Source organism: Daphnia pulex, chromosome 5, assembly GCF_021134715.1.
Source record: "Daphnia pulex isolate KAP4 chromosome 5, ASM2113471v1".
NCBI classification, from domain to species: Eukaryota; Metazoa; Arthropoda; class Branchiopoda; order Diplostraca; family Daphniidae; genus Daphnia; species Daphnia pulex.
This window is the reverse complement of record NC_060021.1, coordinates 11,184,759-11,202,412: the sequence shown is the minus strand read 5'-3', so window position 1 is coordinate 11,202,412 and position 17,654 is coordinate 11,184,759. Positions and strand designations below refer to the sequence as shown.

The following is a 17,654-nucleotide window of genomic DNA, read 5'->3' as shown; positions in this document are numbered from 1 at the left end:
CTATCGGGAAGGGTTTTCTCTCTCCCGTCGATGGCGCAATCAAACAATCGTGAACATCAGATCCGTGATGTTGTTTTCTACCTTTATTTCGCCCTTGACTCGAGCGCAACTCCCGAAGCGATCGAGGAACCATTAGCGTGCACTGCTGCTGCTCGTCGTACCAGAAAAGAAAGAAAAAAGAATCGAAAAAATTATGTCCGTCGGGCAGCAACTCCACCTATTGTGTGAAGGTGACGTTGGTGAAACTTGCGCGACGATCTTCTCGGCCATTGAAAGTCTTTGACTTTGAAACCGAACGAAAAAACAAACAACAGCAAAAAAACGGCCCAGAATTATAACATTCCAGCTGCCGGCAACGGCACGACAGACATAACATAATTGCTCCCGAAAAAAATAAGCATCGTCGGAGTGATGTCATGCGAGAGAGAGATACACAGTGTGTTTCCTTTCACTGCCGTCGTCGCGTAACTTACTGAGACTGTGAAGGCGATCTCGTGGGCACACAACACTTTGACTTTCAAGGCTGCTGCCGGGCAGACATTAATAAAGTGGGAAATGGTTGCTGTGCTCGTTCAACTCCTCTGCCCAGTGTCATTTTGAGCTTCAACATGGACAGGTGAATATTTTTTCGACTCTCATCCCCCCACAGCCAATAAAATCACGAAATGAATTTCAAAAATTGTGTGTTCTTACCTTTTGATTTTGTTGTGCGCAGGTTGGTGATATGTTGGGCTGTCCTAATTTTGTTGGCCGTCGACGTCTCCGTTGGCCAGATCGTTTTCCCAGGTGACACGACCTTCTTGATCAGCCGGCCAGTTGCGCAGAAACAGAACGAAGGAGCGACCTGCACGAATCACATGAATCAGAAAGGACGTTGCAAGCGATTGTTTGAATGTTTCTTCATGTACACACAATTGGCAGATTTAATTAAACAAACGCCGTGTCGTTTGGCCAATCAGCCGTCCGTTTTCGGCGTCTGTTGTCCCAATTCGGAAAGCGACAACCAGAAAACGAGCGGCGTCTCCACGGCCGGAACGCTCTTCTTCCGCCCGCCAGATGTGCCCATTCCCGACTTGAAACCCCAAGACATTCAAAATGCCGTCCAGGCCGCTTTGGTTGTCGTCGATCAGCGAGTGGAACTCGAGAAAAATCTTTTCGACAACCGAATCGTCGTCCAGCCAGACACTCCCGTCAATTTCCATTTGAATTTGTTCCCGACCAGTCAGCAGACATTGCAAGTCGGCAGCAACGCCATCAAAGGCCTCGAATCCTCCATTCAGCTAGTCAATCAGTAAGTGATTCAATCTATAATATAGATCTAAATCAATTCTATTTTAAAACTTTGTCATCCAACAGAAACATGTTGACGGTAGATCAGGGCCGTTTCGCCCTGCCATTCTTCCAATTAACCAGTTCGTCGACTGATTTAGCAGACACTTGCCGGCCAAAAGTCCAATGTCCGTCTCAGCTGTCACATTTCCGCACGATAGACGGCTCTTGCAATAACGAGCAGCGGCCTGAATGGGGCCAAATTAACGTCGCTCTCCAGCGAATTATCCCACCCAAATACGGAGACGGTAAAATACAGCCCCCTAGATGGACACATCATCATTTCTGGGCGACTAAATAAATTAACTTTCTATCCCCCCTCTCTCCGCATATGTGTGACAGGTGTTAACACTCCGAGATTGGCCGAGGGAGACGTCGAATTGCCCAGCGCTAGATTAGTGTCACAGTCTCTCACCGAGTCCAGCCATCGCTCCAGTCAAAGTGAAATATGGACACTGATGCTCATGCAATGGGGACAGTTCCTCGATCACGACATCACTCACTCGCCCATTGTTCGCGGTAAAATCAGTTTACAATTGTAACAATCATTTAACGACACCATTTCAACGGCTGAAATGATTGTGCAGGGCAAAATTCATCGGGTGTCACCTGCTGTCGAAGTGGCCAATTTCTCGATGTTTCCGAACGCCACCCCGATTGTTTTCCCATCGCCATCCCGCCCAACGACCCATTTTACGCCCAGTTCAATCAACGATGCATGGAGTTTGTTCGCTCCTTGCCAGCCCCACGGCCAGGATGTACTTTCGGGCCTAGGGAACAGGTAAATTGCATAATCAACAACAACCCTATTTTGTTTTCATTCTCTCTGTCGTCGATCGATGAATTGATAACAACTTTTACGACGACAGTTGAATCAAGTCACGGCATTTATCGACGGGTCAACCGTCTACGGCTCGAGTCAAGATCTTTCCAACCAGTTAAGGGAATTTAACGGCGGCCGTCTGACTGTCCAGCGCTCCATACAGGGTCACACGCTTCTCCCCGTCAAGGCTGAAGAGTGTTCAGACTTTCTTCGCCAGCGCTTCTGCTTCAGAGCAGGTTTATCTTCATTTTAACCCTGTGGTGATTTCGAAACCTTCAAATGACCGTCTCAATTATTATTTCTCGTCCAGGTGACGGCCGTGTCAACGAACAACCCCAACTGGCCGTCATTCACACAGTGTGGGTTCGTGAACACAATAGAATTGGTATAAAGTTATTATTAAAAAGACACGCATATATAATATTCCCTTGTCTATAAAACATTAGCCGACGCATTGCAGCAACTCAATCCGTTCTGGAACGACGAGCGCGTCTTTCAAGAAAGCCGAAGGATCGTCGGCGCTGAAATCCAGCAGATCACTTACAACGAATTCCTTCCCATTTTCCTCGGTATATCAAAACAAGACCCAAACAGAAAGAAACAAGTTTGATTGATGAGAGCCGCAGTCATTAATCAAATAACGCACGTTATATCGATCGCAGGGGACACGTACATGTCCAGATTCCAATTGAAGCCTCTGCCGCCCGGCAGTGGCATGGCCACTAACCTTTACGATCAAAACATCAACCCGACTGTAACAAACGAATTCGCAACTGCAGCCTTCCGTGTCGGGCACAGTCTGGTGCAGGGGATTATAGAGTACGTCTATACATCGAAATGGGATTTTCGGGGTTGCTGGACGAATTTAAATAACTGAATATATATTTGACCGCGCTTTGAATAGGGGATTCACGGCATTTGGTAGTCAAACACAAAGCCTTTTGCTTCACCAGCATCAATCGAAACCGTTTGAGCTGTACGAAGACACCGGCGTGGATACTTTGGTGCGCGGATTACTAATGCAACCGGCTCAAAAGATGGACAGAGCCTTCACTGACGAGGTCCGATTCCATCTCGACGAAATTGAATTAACGAATATTAGAATTTTAAATCTATTCTTCATTTCTATTTAGCTCAAAAATCGACTCTTCCAAGGCAAGCAAAGTTTCGGCATGGATTTGATTGCCTTGAATCTCCAACGCGGCAGAGACGTAAAATTTAAATTCATTTAAATACTCAAACTATTTCGATCGATAACTGAATTTACTTGCAGCACGGTCTACCACCCTATAACGATTATCGGGAACTTTGCGGTCGTCCGCGGGCTAATCAATGGCAGGACCTTTTGGACGTTATCGACCAACGGGTATGTGTAGCGTAGCCCTTCACAATTTTTCTGCTAAGGGGCGTGAACCCAATCTTTTTTGTTTGGGTCCATCAGGTGGTGCAAGAAATCAGTCGGATCTACAACAGCATCGATGACGTCGACCTGTTCATCGGGGGCGTGTCTGAACGCATCGTCGACGGGGCCTTGTTGGGTCCGACTTTCCTCTGTTTGATTGGCGACCAGTTTGCGCGATTACGACGCGGTGATCGGCTCTTTTACGAGGAAGCCACGGCTAAATTCACTCAGCGTGAGTTACACAACACAATTGATCAGCAGTTCATTTTCTCTCCCCACACGGTTTAATCGCATTGCGTCATTGGCTTTTATTCCGCTTATCCCTTATATATAAATAGAGCAACTGGCCAGTTTACGCTCAGTCACACTGGCTCGGATCCTCTGCGATAACGGCGACGACATAAAAGGCATCCAATCAAGCGCCTTCTTGCGCTCTGATGTCCAGTAAGTCAACTTGTTGTTATTATATACACTCCCGACTATCTCCCCCCCCAACCACCACCACCACCCTTTGTTAGCCAATCATCTGGCGTGTGATTGCGCTCTATTGTGTCTACACACGCTCACATGCTCGTGGGTGTCACCTCGCATTTGATTCGACTGACGTGTGGTTCTTTTTTTGTTGTTGTCTAAAAATAGGAACAGACGACGGCCGTGCCAAGGATCTTCGGATATTGCGCAATTGGATTTGAGCCTCTGGCGTGAATGAAAAACCGCCTCATTATTTACAGATTCTTTGGTGCCTCAAATCAAAATGTTTTACTTTTTGATTATCCCCCCGCAATACACACACACACACACGTACACTTTATTTCGAAATCAAAAACCTCGATGGATTTATTGCGGTTTGTGTTAAATCAACCCGGATCGTGTGGCCTATAACGATACACTAGCTCAGATTTCAGGGTCTTAGACTCGAAAAGTATGTTATTCCACCCAGTCATTATCGACGTATAGAGGTAATGATGGAATCATTAGGTCCATATATGCTAAGGTGGGCCCGATTAACCGCCATGTTCACAGCATCGAATTACGCCTCCGATTCACGATAATGGGAGACTCGATCAAAAGATACGCAACCTGAAATCAAAAACCATTTGATTTTTTTTACAGACGCACCCAACATTTCTTACAAGAATAACGAGGATATTGTTCACTCACGAAAAAAAGGGGGGTGGGGGAAACCTATACCACTCCTTCGAAAAAAAAATAAAAATGCGCCGGAAGCCGGAACTGTCTGATTCTACTTTGAGATGGAAAGGAACGGAGCCAACAGCGTCAACAGTAAAAAAACAAACAGAAAAATTCATCACGACTTACCGAAAATGTCCATGAAACTCGTACGTTGATTGGAAGCCGCACTATCATTTTACACAATTCTTACGTCACGGTTCAGCATGAATATCATTTGAAAAAAAGAAAAATTCACATTTTGCACGCTTGAAAGAAATGCACCTGCACACACGTCCAGACCACGAGACAAACTAACTGCCATTCATCATGGTGGATGTTGCAACAATTAAAAGAGAGGAAGGGTCAGGTAGAATCGACAAAAAGGAAAATGAGAAAGAAGAGGTAGGAAAAAAGAAAACCTTTTTGCTACATTCCTTTTACTGCATATCAATCCCCCCCCCTCCATACACCTCATTACGTTAAGTATTGTACTAAAGTCGCTTTTAAAAATATATATATATATTTTAACGCACCGATGGATCGTAATGCGGCATCGGTTAGGTGTAGACGTTACAGAATTGTTAAGTCGATCCGCCAGTGTGACGCCCATTTTTCTTTTTTACTTGAAATGTGTATATTATTATGTTACACACCTAATGGCCACTTGAAATAGTTTGATTTATTCACGCTAGGGCTTGTGAGTCAACCTTGAAACCCTATTCCGGAATAAAGAAATCCATAAAAGAAAAATAGCGACAGACGGCTATAATAAACTTTGTTTGTTTTTTCTCGAGGAAGAAAACGGATATCCGCCACAGGGAAATTGGTTCAGACGGAAAACACGAAGGCCCTTTGCTACTGGTGTAAGAGTCGACCCGTTTATTATTTTTGCAAGATGGGGCACGAGCGGATGCATTTGTGCTCATTTCTTTTGACTCAGTTTTTCTTATTTTCCAACTCTGATCAGCTATTCTCTCGGCAATAATAGTGAAGTTATATATGTAATCAATTATCCATTACAATCAGCGATGGGCGATGAATAAATGACGAAGCAGTGAAATAGTATAACACATTTTGTCTGTGAGAGATGAAACGTATTGGATTCTAAATGCGGAGTGCACACAACGGTGCCTTTTAGACGGGGGAAAAAAAGGGAACCCAAAACATGAGACAACAGAAACGAGGAGACAAAGTATTTCATCTAAAAATAATGCGCAAGGGGAAACAGGGACGAGTGGGGTGAGGTGGGAGATCATTTTCATCAATTATCGAGACACGCATCACACGTCAGGCCGCCGAGGTGGAAGTGAAAAGAAATGACGAAAACGCTAAAAAATTGCTGGATAAGGAAAAAAGAGAACTAATGTGGAGGAGATGGAGAAGAGATGACGACTGAAGAAAACTTGACTGGCATCAATCGGAAATATCAACTCTTCTTTTGTCCCTCCTGCCAGCCAGAAAATTACAATTCAGCCGGATCGGGAGTCGAGTTGACGACTAGGAGCGGTTCGATGCCGCCCCTGGGATAGCACTGTGGATCGCTGAGCCAAATGAGATCCAATTTCGAGGCGTAGTGCATCTGAACAACGGCCACCAGAACAAGCACGTGCATTATGTGATGCGAATTGAAGAAAAAGTCGAATCGCCCCGGAAACCATCGCTCAGGGATCCGCATCGCCCCGATGAAACCGCCCAAAATCGATATGGCGTCCTTTAAGGAAAAAAAAATAAGAATGTAAAGACGTTTGAAAATAATGTCAGCAGCAGTGAATCCTTACACAAATTCTAAATAAGCCCATCATCCCATTAGCGTTGCAACACAATAAACTAAAGATGACTCGATTATGTAGGCCCCCCTCCCTGAGTGTAGTATGTCTACTACTGTGTACGTACCTGAAGCCAAACATGAGAAATGGAATCCGGGTGGCCGGAGGCGAGGTGCATGGTCCGCAAAATCCCCAAGGTTAGGCGGATGAGAACCGGCAGGAAGAAGCAAAGTCTCCGATCCTTGACCGTAATGAAAATGGACGTCAGCCGTGTGTGGGAATATACAAATCCCAGTAGGGTACACATTTGCAGGCAATATACATTTAAATGCTTTCACTTTGAATCAGTTAAAGTTGGTAAATTTACCCAGGGATTTCCGCTACTCCCGGCAATAACCGCCTATCCGAGGAACACGATCGTCATTAAACACACATAAAAAGGAAAAAAAAATACAAAAAAGAAGATCGCCAATGTTATTACGCAAGGCCTTTTTATCGATCGGGCGGTTTCCTTCTGCGCTAAAAAGAAACGCGTCCCTATATCAACAACACAAATATTTTTTCTTCTTCTTCTTTATTTGTGTTCCACGTCTCTTTCTTTACTTTATACAATCCCCAAAGACAGGAGAGAGAGTAGATCAAGACTATCACGATTCCGATGCACGCCGGGAAGCAGTACGTCGCTGCAATAACACCCGTTAGAGCTCCTACATTTTACAAAAGGAAAAGAAAACCAAGAAGAAGGGCATTAATATCAGAGAAAATAAACAGGCGGGGAATGTACACACACACACCGGAAAGAATATATCGCAAACAAAGATGGCGCAATAGAATCGAATGTAGGACCCCAAAAGCAAAAAAAATGTAAGTGCTCCACTCCTTTTTTTACGAATGGATATTCTATTCTTAGGCCACCACTCCGGCCCGGCCTTTGATTAGACGGAAGGAAGAGCCAGACAATATAAACAGGCGAGTCAATCCCCACGCGTCAAATCAAAATCTAATTGAATTCGATAGAAAGAAAGAATGCGGATATATGTGTGCATATTACCGAAACTTTGCGTGATCCAAATGCCCAGCATGTCCAGCTGCAATAGTCGTCGGTAAACGCTATCGATTTATCCGCGTTGCAAAATCAAGAAAATAAAAAGGGAAAGAAATGTCGATTAAAAGTCAATTGATTGAATCAGAAATTGCGCAACAGACCTGTATCCATGGTGATGGTTCATAAAGGTATGGTAAATAGCCGAGCCGACCCACGGACTGAGCACTGCGACGAGGTGGATGTACGGCAAAATGGGGACTTTAATTTCATCATACGGCATCAATGTCGGCGACCAAAGAATTATGTACAAGACGGGAAGGCCTGCGCGTGCACAAAAGAGAAAATCACAAATCACCCCATGTGTAAATAGAATCGGTCTCATATCGTGCGGGAAGGGGAAAAAGCAAAAAGGCGAAAGAGTCGCACAGCCGGATTTGATGCAGTGGACGTGCCCTCATTACGGCGATGACTTTGGGAGCCTTGCCATCTGGCCCTGGAAACTCCGGGCCAGGGGGGGTTTTAGGGAACGTGTACAGCAAAAAATGAGCGGCCTGCCATTTGCACATGATGATCTTTTTGTGCTCAAAGACAGCGGATAATAATAACGTACCATGAGTCAGAATGTTGATCGTCTCGTTGTGAAAATATGCCAAGCTCTTGATGCAGCCGGCCAGTGAAGCTAGTGGACGGTAGCCTTCGTGGATGTAAGGATTAAACTTCAAATGGTCAGGCACCTATCCCCACAAAGAAACAGAACAAACGGACACAAAATGTACAAATGTTTACCGAAACAATCGAAGCAATTTGATAAAGTTGTTTTAGTAGTAGTAGGGGTAGTACGAACTTGGGTCCATTTGAGTAAACGCCGACCGGCTGGCCTTTTCCCATGGCCGTTACTGATGTCATCGATTCCATTGCGATCTGTCGTCTCCCGATGATGAGCGCATCCGTTCAACGAATCCATCGCCGACGTTTCCAGACGAGTCCTGTCACTGAATCTGTCCGTTTTATCACCTCAAAAACACACAATCACGGGCAGCACACAATCACAATCACATCCAACGAGAGGAAAACAAGAAAGAAAGAAAGAAATAAAAGAGAGAGACGTTTGAAAAGGGGATCCTGATCGGAATCGCGTCACTCCTCTGTTGTGTCCCGTCCACAGAGCAGCGCACAGCAACACAAGCCGGTCGCTCTGCCGGCACTGCACAATTCCGCTTCCGCGCTGTATCCAGCCGACAGCCAACAGTCCAACGGGGAGGGAAAGAGAGAGAGAAACAGCAGCAGACAGCTGAAAGGCGCGGTAGCAGCCGAGTCGATAGACGGCCCGATGGTAGAGACGCCTGTCTGCCGGACCGGGAGAATACCGACGAAAAATGCTATCGACACGGAAAACGGCCAACAAGAAAAAGAAGAAAGAGAGAGAGAGTCAGTGCGGTGGCGCTGCGCTTTCTGGCTCACGCTCACGCTCACGCGGACGGAAGGGTAGGAGTGTACTAGTCGATGGGTTCGGCATCCGCCGACGATCCCAGCTTGAACTTTGTTGGCAACAACCAACGAAAGAATCGAGGAAAGAAAAGAAAAAGGAATTTCGAAGGGGGGAAAGAAGACGTCGATAGTAAAACTCATAAAAGAGTAGCAGACGCCATTCGACGCTGGATCAATAAACCACGGGGGGAAAGGAAGGAAGGAGGGCGGTATAGGATCCACATGCAGACCATCAACTCCCCCCACTCTCCGGTCGTGATTATAAAACTCCCGACGACGACGACGACGACTCGTACGCGCACACTCTGTCTTAATCGGCTTATTCACAGTCACGACGACCAACAACAACAACAACAACGTCAGCTGACGCTGTAGACAAAAGAAATGGAAGAGCTGCTGCTGCCGGCCCGCGTGATGCCGGCCCTCTTTGAGTCGACCTTATTCCAGCATCGGCTTTCGTTTTCGCGTGCTGCTGTCGTTCGCCTGGGTTGCGTCATAAAGAAGAAAGAAAAAAAGGAAAAATAACAATTGACTGTGTCTGTCAGAGTCAGACGGGAGAAAAAGACAATTCAGTTGCACGTGAAAATACATTTCCTCTTTGACAAGTATATGTATGTATATATTTTTCTTTATTTACCCGAGCTGTTTCCGAATTGCCGCCGGGGGTTGCCTGTGCTAAACTTCTTCCGGGAACGGATGGCAAAAAGAAAAAAAAGAAAAAAACCTGGCAAATCAATTATTGAAGAGAAGACTCTGAGTTAGAAACGTAGAGAAGCTAGGAGTAATCGAGTTCCGATGGCTGCTGCCAAGTAAAGGCGCTTGTGATCAGGATCTGTCACCAGCCATCATTCAATTGGCACCGGATGAAAGAGAAAATAATGAATACGTCAAGGCGTAAAAGGGCGGAAGAAAACGGCACTCGGGGGTCGACGGAGGGAGACAATTCGAAATGGAATAGGCGGGGTCTCATTATTAATCATTCATGGGATCATTTACAGAAACGTATAAGAAGGTGGAATGCAAAAGCTTTCAGAAATTATCTACATACAGCTGCTCTGGATTATATTATCTATTAAAGCTTTCGAAAAATGTCAAACATTTTTTTGAAAAGCCGGGAAACGTTTTACAAGTGAACGGAATAAAAGATTCAATTTCCGGGTGGCAAGTGTTACAGTTTTAATAAGAAACGGGGCGAGGAACGAGGGAATTGGCGTGGGTTGAAAATGATTTAAACGTGAACCGTCTGGTGCAGCGCACGACGAATGAAATGACAAAGTTGACATCAACGGGGGAGACGGAGACGGGCAGACTTTCCATCAGTTTGCGCTGGTCTCGGCTTCGTGCTCTTCCATGATCTTGTTGAGCTCGTCCGTGTAAGCCTGGCGAACACGCTGCATCTCCATTAGGAAGGTCTGGTCGGGCAGAGAATCCATCCGGCGCCCGATATCCACCAGCTTCTTGTGCAGGGCATAGTTGAGCTTGTTCATCTTGAAGTCAAAGGTCGTCTTCGGCAGCGGCTGGTGTAGGAGAAAGAAATACACGTAGAAAATTGGCAATTAGTCCCGCTAAGTCCACGGATAGAAATCGATCACACAAAAATGGGTGGGATATATACTGTAAATAATAGCTTCCAGCTGAGCTACCAACGACTAAACAACAATAACCGTCATCCGTCTCTCTTTCTTCTCTCTTTGGACGCACGCAAATTGTATTTGTATTATACCTTCAAATTGGCAGAAAGAATCGGGATCAGCTCCTTTGCTCTGGTCAGGATTTCGGGAGGGAACGCGACCATGCAAGCCAATTTCATGCCTGGACGCAACAATAAGACATGATGAATCGTCCGGAAGAGGGTCGCGCGGAGTAACGTACTGGTGAGGTTTATAGCAGTAAAAGGGGGGCAATAGTATAGTCATATCAAACTAGAATAAATGGGCCCCGGAAGAGGTTGGATGCGGTATTTCTTTTTTTTTTGTTTTCATACAAAAGAAAAGAGCAATAATATTGAGACAGAAAAGTGGATTATTGTCAGAGGAAACGGACCGTAATTCTCCAATTGCGTGACGCCAGGTCGGATGACATGAGTGTAATTCAGCTTAGATCGCCCATCTTCGCGCTCTTCTTCTAGGACTTCCATGTGGTAACTGCAATCCGCCAGTTTTCATTGAACCACGCGATCGGACGAGTTGCGGGGGGGGGGGGGAGAGCAGGGACCGCGGCGAATAATTAGGATTCCCCGCAAGGGAAATTGAAATAAAAGGGAAAATAGAAAAGAAACAATTTCCAAATTGAATAAACAAAAGACAAGAACGAGGTAACGAGATGAGCACAGACTTTGTAACGTTAAAGTAGAGATCCTGCAATTTGGTGATGAGTGGCGTGTGTGTTGCAATCATGACCCAAGCTTCGGTCATCATCAGGGCCTCGCAAATGCTCCAGCAGATGGCACTGCCTTGATCGGCGGCCGTCTCGTTGCACAATTCGTCGATGATGACCAAAGATCCGGGCCCGGCGTTGCGGACAATATAATTCATCTCCGTCATCTGTCGTGTCAGAAACATAATCAGCCCAGGGACATTACTTACAACAAGCCGGTGCAATTACCAAGAGAGAGAGAGAGAGAGAATAATGATTAGATTCCTCCCTCTTCGACTGACTACACTGCACGAAAACGTGAAATTACATAGAGGCCCAGTGGCCTCCGCACAGCAGAGAATTGAGCATCGCAGAGATTTTCTCGTTTGCATATATTTTTAAAAAGCTTGGTTGGTTGTTTCCTCCTTGCATCGTTTACATAACAGATTCTCTTTGAGAGAAAGATATTTAAAAAATAAAAAAAAGACGGTGGCCGGGCAACAACACGCATTACACATTTCAGATGGATGAGAGCGTCATCTGCAGCGACCGTTTCCTCTTCATTACGGAGCGAATAGCTTCTTACGGTCTCATCAAGATCGTTTGAAAAAACTTTTCACCCATGTTCATTAGTACCACGATCGAAAAGGATAGAAACCGACGGTCCGGCATTTCTTTCAAGTTATCTAATTGCAATCATCACGGGTGAGATCCCGCGGCTGGAGTTTGTCGTCGTTTGGGTTTTCTTTTTTTTTCTTCCTAATGTCATCCAAACTTTTTGCGGCTGTTGAATGAATCCCCCAAACACACTCGAGAGAATCTCTTTTCCTACTCCGCTCCATCCGCTCCATCGAATCGGATCAAAAAAGTCAAGTAGGGGGGGAGTCGTCTGTAGAAGTTGGTCGTCGTGAGTCGTGAGAGGAAAGTCTTGTAGTAGCCGTGCACGTAGAGAGTATCAATCTATTGAAACCCAAGTTGTTGTTTTGCAGAGAAAAAGAAAAGAAAACGGAGGCACAAGTCGCCCACCACCGCCGCATATCAAAGGCCAAGCCACTCGGGTACATAGTCCCGACTCATGGGAAACTGACGTACGGTCTACAAGTTTTTCGAACGATAACAGCCCTGAAGAAAAGAAGAAGGAGAAGAAAAAGAAGAGGAACAAAAGAGACTTTGGTGACAGCTCGAGAAAAGAGCTCGAGAAAGAGTTAAGGCATCATGCCGGAATAACCGATTCCGGGAGCTGCTACTACTATTACTACTACTACTACTACTACTATCAACAGTAAACTATTGTGCAGTATACTAACGGGCCTTATCGTACCAACCGGACAAAAAGGATCTGGCAATAAAAAAAATGGAAGGAAATGATAAAAACTTTTTGCGAAGAATGCAATTGAAAAAGGAAGGGAGTTATGGTGTGTACACACAGTGCAACTGTCAAGGAAAGAAGACAGCTGGACAAGAGCTTGATGCTACCCAACGTTCTTTAAAAAGAATGTTAAAAAATGAAATATAAATAAATCTATAATTCATCATTGGCTGTGCGCAGATGTAAGCGACGTGCAAGCCCAAAAAATAAGGCGTCGGGATGATAGCCGTGCGAAAGTAAACTCTCATTTCTTTGGCTCGAGTCGATTTGCTGGCCCCAAAGCTCCTCATTTGTTTTTCAGCCCCCATTTCCACGGGGTTTTATGCATAATGTTCAATCCAAAGTGGAAGCAACTTTATTGATGGAGATGAAGAAGAAGAAAAACGAGCCTCTCTCAACATATTAGAGCCCAACGGTTTCCCTTTCTAGCCCGGGCTCCTATAGTTTCCGCCCATTGGGGACCGACCATATAACACAGCCGGTGAGACTGGCGCGTTCGTGTCTATCTCTCTCTTTTCTCTCTCTAGCCGACCACGTAAGCGAAATGAGATCGAGATCAATATGTCGGCGTAAATACAAGACGCAAACCAACACACACACACAGACTGTTTGAGGGGGGTGTACTGGTACACAAGAAGCCAAACACCCTGGGATTTGTTTTCTAGGACTTTTCTCCTCGGTTTGGATGTAATAAAATAAGAGTTTGAGGGTCGAGAATAAGAGAAAAGAAAGTAGCAAGAGAAAAAAAGGAATAAAACAAAAGGGGGGAGGGTCTTGTCTTTGCCTCATATTCCGGGCACGAAGTTCATCTCCTCCTCCCTATGACTTCCATAACACGAGTCTCAACCCAGGAATGTTGTCGGAGTTTTTTTTCTTTCTTTCTTTTACTGGGACAGACAACGCGTCACGTCAATCAAATTGATGATCGTCAGACAAAGAAGAAGAAGAAAGTTCTCTGTGTCTCTCTCTCTCTCTTTCCCGTTTTTCTCGACATTGAGGATTCCTTGGGAAATAAGCATAAGCGAAACAATCCAAATAATAAAAGAGAAGAAGAAGAAAAATATATAAAGATAAAGCCGAGGGAGAAGGGGGGGGGGACTGGCACACAAAAATAAAGGGAACGTAATCATATCAAAAGAGTGGTGAGATAAGAACGAACGCACAGACAATAAGGAAAGAAAAGAAACAAACAAAACAAACCGAGATGATTCTCTTGAGAGGTTTGTGTGTTCTGCGTTCATGTAGTATGAGCCTTGTGTTTTATTTTTATATCTATCTATCTATCTATCTATCTATCTATTTATCTATCGCTGCTTTACCTCGAGAGAGAAGGAGGAGGCGTTGTTTTCCAAACGGTCGTGAGTGCCGAGCCGGGAGAACATTTGATCAGCAATCCGGAATGAAGCGCTGCTGGCCGGAACAAAACAACCAATCTAAAACGCGGGGGGGAGAGAGAGAGAACAAGAGATATAGAAAATGTTAAGAGAGCTCCAAGGATATATATGGCGGTGGGGTCGTCGGGAGGATAAAGTTTAACACAAAACCGAGAGCTCATCATCAACAGGACAATCCACACACACACACACACACCACAGACCCCCTCTCCCTCCCTTCCAACCACCATGTATATTATATTCATCTCGGGCTCCTACTTTTCGACTTTTGTTTCGCATTTCGTAATAGTCTCTCTCGGCGACTCCCACTCACGTTCCCGGCATATAAACTAACCGTAGTCTATGCAACTTGCGATTCTGTTTGGCTTTCTCTTCAATCAATTATGCATGTTGTTGCCGTGTGTTACTTTACCGCACCTGGGCAGCCGGGCCCACCAGCGTTCGCTCGCTCAACGATTGCTATGGCAATAACTCGCCCTTTTTTTTAGTATTGCGTTGCTTCATAACAGTCACCGTGTTGGTTCAAGTCACGACGGAAAATATATTAAAAAGAAAGAAAGAAATAAGTTATTACTCGAATCGATCGATCGATTTCTAGTTGATGCATTTTTCACCCCGGGACGGATCCTATCAAACGAAAGGAAAACGAAAGGAAAAAGATGGATTATGTCCCTGGGAATTTGACCGACACAAATTTGAACCTCCCGCTCTCCCATTATGCTTCAGGGGGAAAAGGCACGAATAAAAAATAAAGCACCTCATTAACTGATAGATCCGCTGCCAAAAACAACTTCCCCGGAGCCAATGTTAGCTTTACAAATTTAACTATGCCTGTTGAAAAAAACATAACAGACAGACAATCTATTTATATCCTGGAAAAGAGGGAACAAACAACAAGGAAAAATTGACTTTTTTTGCTGAAGGGGGCCAGCAGGCTAGATGTCGTATTGTACACGTCTAATTATTATGCAAATGTATAAAGCGAACGAACCTGGGCCATTATTTGCAGTAGCATCACTTGGCGGATGTAGGTGCTTTTGCCACTCATATTAGCTCCGGTGATGACATGGAAATTGGATTCCACCGTCATTTCCTGTATAGAGTCCGTAGGAGGGGGTGGGGGGGAAGGATGACGGAGGATGGCGGAGGAGGAGGAGTAAACCCAATTGGAAGAAGCAAAGTGGTGCGCCGATTATTATTTATGTCTATGGCAACGTGACACGAAATTGGACAAGAGAGGCTGACGCCGACTGACCGTGTCGTTGGAGACGAGGGCGCTAGGAGAAAAGTGATCCAGGATCGGATGGCGACCGGAACGGATGACGAGCTCGTTGCTGAATGTGGGACGACAGAATCCGCCGGCGGAACTGACTTGAGCGAACGAAACAATCACGTCCAGTTGGCAAACGATTTCACGCAGTTTGTACAGGGATCCAATGTCGCTCCGCGTCTTGGACAGGAGATCCTCGATGACCCTGCAACATCATCCAACAACATCATCAGCATCAAACCAATTTAAGTGGCACGCATAAACATCAAGAGACGAGAAGGTGGACATCAAAGTGACCAAATGTTCCGGTCACGTCGCCATGGACGACTCGCGGGATCACTGAGACGACCGCCACCCACGTTCCAAAAGACAAATGGGCGTGGGGGCGTGGTGAGATCCATCGTGTCGTCGCTGATGGCCGTTGCAAATCGTCAAGTGTCTCTTACACGTTGGTGATCTTCTCAATGTCCTTCTCGACAGATTTGATGCGTTCGTTAGACACCAGGAGATGCTGCGTCGTAAAGGCAATGATATTGCCTTGTTTCTTCATCTGTAAAATAGAGAAAATAAACCATCAAGAGGGAAAAATATGGACGAAAAAAGGTGGTAAAAAAGATAAGACTCTGGAGAATTGATGGAAATGGAATTGCCGAGGGAACAGGTCCGTTTACGACACTCTTTGCCTAGTTATCTGCGGGCCGAAAAAACCTTCAAACCGAGTTATTAATCATGCCGTCGGTCCAATGGCCCATTCCCACCGTGTGGTAGACGTAAAATGACAAACAGGGGCATAAGGTTCGAAACGAACGAGGTGCTGCCGGAGAAACGCGAATAACCGGCGGCAGTTATATTCCGTCCGAGAGTCGTCAAAACTTTTTAGCGCTTCACTACGCCCAACAACGACGACCGAAAAGTCCCCGCTTTTCTGCAGCAGCAGCTCCCATCAACACATTTTGTTTTGCCATTTTTCTCTTTCATCCGACTAGGTGCTGGGCGGCATTTGTTTGAGAGCAAATAATAGAAAAATCAAGTGAAAACTTACGCAGACAAAGACGGGCGGCAGTTGCGGAGGTGGCGGAGGTTGGTAGTTGGTTTCTCCCTTCTTCCTCGGCTGGCCCAGCGTCTGTTGCAAGTGATAGCCGCGCTGTGCCGTGTTGGCCAAAGTCAGCGGCATTTGGTACTTTTGTGACAGCTCCTCCACGTACTCTGCAAACGGCAAAAGGATGAAAACAAAAGTTGCTCACGTACTGTACACGCGACAAGAGAGAAATGGTGGCAGTCTAGCAGCTCTTCCGGATTGTAATCGACTCCCGGCTTTTACCGAGAATTGAAAATTTATATGGTATTCACTTTCAAGTTCGCGTGAACTATATGAATCATTTGACACACCGTTTGATTATTCAGTGTGTGTGAGCGTTGGATGAAACTTGAACTTGCCTTCCATCTCTGTTTCGAGATCGCTGTGAGTCCGCCGACAAACGTCCAACATGAGATCGACGCCAGTTTTGACGCTGCGGAATCGCTGGCGTTGCATGCCTATTTTGCCTTTGACAGGTTTCACTCGCTCGTCCAACACGTTTTGAATGCACGACAGCAGCGCCTCATCATCAATGCTGGACAGCTCCTTATTATTGCAGAAAAAGAAAGGAGAAAAATAAATCAAAGCACGAAAGATCTCCGCACTTGCAGACAACCAACAAGTCAAACAACGACAAAAGGACCAACTCGAAAATGGAAGCCTTTGGAAAATGAAATCCCCCGGAATTTCATTTGGTGAAATCCGCATTGTCCGGACAGTCGACTAGATAATGCAATGTCCTACAACATACAAAGTTCCATCATCACGGAGAAGGGCTGGGTGACGGGACTGCACATAGAACTCTAGTAGACGGGGGAGGGTGAAAGCTCCTTAGAATCAACTTGGACATGTCTCTCTCCATTCAGTTCTGACTTGATGCTCTTATCTTTCTCCTTTCAATGTAATATGGCCCGAGTGAAATTGCGAAGGAGGAATACGCGCGCACAAGGCACAAGGATTTCATGATTTCATCTGTTGTGCAGGACGCCTGTCGACTACTCGGATCAATAATGGAATTTCAAGCATTTGACGAACAAACGCTTGGCAATAGGAAATAATAATACGACCCGATGGACTGAAAAGGAATTGCTTCCGGCGGAGAACAAAAAAGGAAAAAGGAATTTCAACTTTCGGTGATTTTTCATGGCTATAGCGATTTTGG

General features: G+C 45.4%; 3 protein-coding genes across 4 annotated transcripts in view; 1 reads left to right on the top strand and 2 right to left on the bottom strand.

The window, feature by feature from the left end:
• Positions 1-461: 461 nt before the first annotated feature.
• Positions 462-4,365, top strand: LOC124194719 (peroxidase-like). The gene is made up of 15 exons (XM_046589022.1): positions 462-616; positions 716-1,291; positions 1,357-1,577; positions 1,672-1,848; positions 1,917-2,110; positions 2,199-2,388; positions 2,463-2,537; positions 2,599-2,721; positions 2,815-2,971; positions 3,057-3,213; positions 3,286-3,363; positions 3,426-3,518; positions 3,594-3,786; positions 3,893-3,998; positions 4,194-4,365. The coding sequence occupies exons 1-15, from the start codon at positions 609-611 to the stop codon at positions 4,261-4,263; spliced, it is 2,418 nt and encodes an 805-aa protein (XP_046444978.1). The 5' UTR covers positions 462-608; the 3' UTR covers positions 4,264-4,365.
• A 1,344-nt stretch (positions 4,366-5,709) lies between these two features.
• LOC124194718 (progestin and adipoQ receptor family member 4-like) lies at positions 5,710-9,933 on the bottom strand. The gene is made up of 9 exons (XM_046589021.1): positions 9,664-9,933; positions 8,383-9,498; positions 8,149-8,272; positions 7,700-7,859; positions 7,545-7,603; positions 7,097-7,200; positions 6,861-6,893; positions 6,621-6,734; positions 5,710-6,438 (listed from the first exon to the last, which is right to left on the bottom strand). Exons 2-9 carry the CDS (start codon positions 8,500-8,502, stop codon positions 6,190-6,192), a joined length of 963 nt encoding a protein of 320 aa, XP_046444977.1. The 5' UTR covers positions 8,503-9,498; positions 9,664-9,933; the 3' UTR covers positions 5,710-6,189.
• Positions 9,934-10,082: 149 nt separating this feature from the next.
• The window catches only part of LOC124194713 (mutS protein homolog 4-like), a 23,232-nt gene continuing 15,660 nt past the window's right edge, over positions 10,083-17,654 (bottom strand). The window contains exons 10-19 of one of the 2 annotated variants that reach the window (XM_046589011.1): positions 16,852-17,038; positions 16,457-16,620; positions 15,861-15,964; positions 15,400-15,619; positions 15,136-15,237; positions 14,070-14,183; positions 11,361-11,569; positions 11,070-11,170; positions 10,750-10,838; positions 10,083-10,543 (exon numbers count right to left, since the gene is read on the bottom strand). In XM_046589011.1, the coding sequence (XP_046444967.1) occupies positions 10,343-10,543; positions 10,750-10,838; positions 11,070-11,170; positions 11,361-11,569; positions 14,070-14,183; positions 15,136-15,237; positions 15,400-15,619; positions 15,861-15,964; positions 16,457-16,620; positions 16,852-17,038 (1,491 nt within the window). In that variant the 3' untranslated portion in view covers positions 10,083-10,342. The remainder of the gene's footprint in view (positions 10,544-10,749; positions 10,839-11,069; positions 11,171-11,360; positions 11,570-14,069; positions 14,184-15,135; positions 15,238-15,399; positions 15,620-15,860; positions 15,965-16,456; positions 16,621-16,851; positions 17,039-17,654) is intronic. The other variant, XM_046589012.1, reaches the window with a different exon arrangement.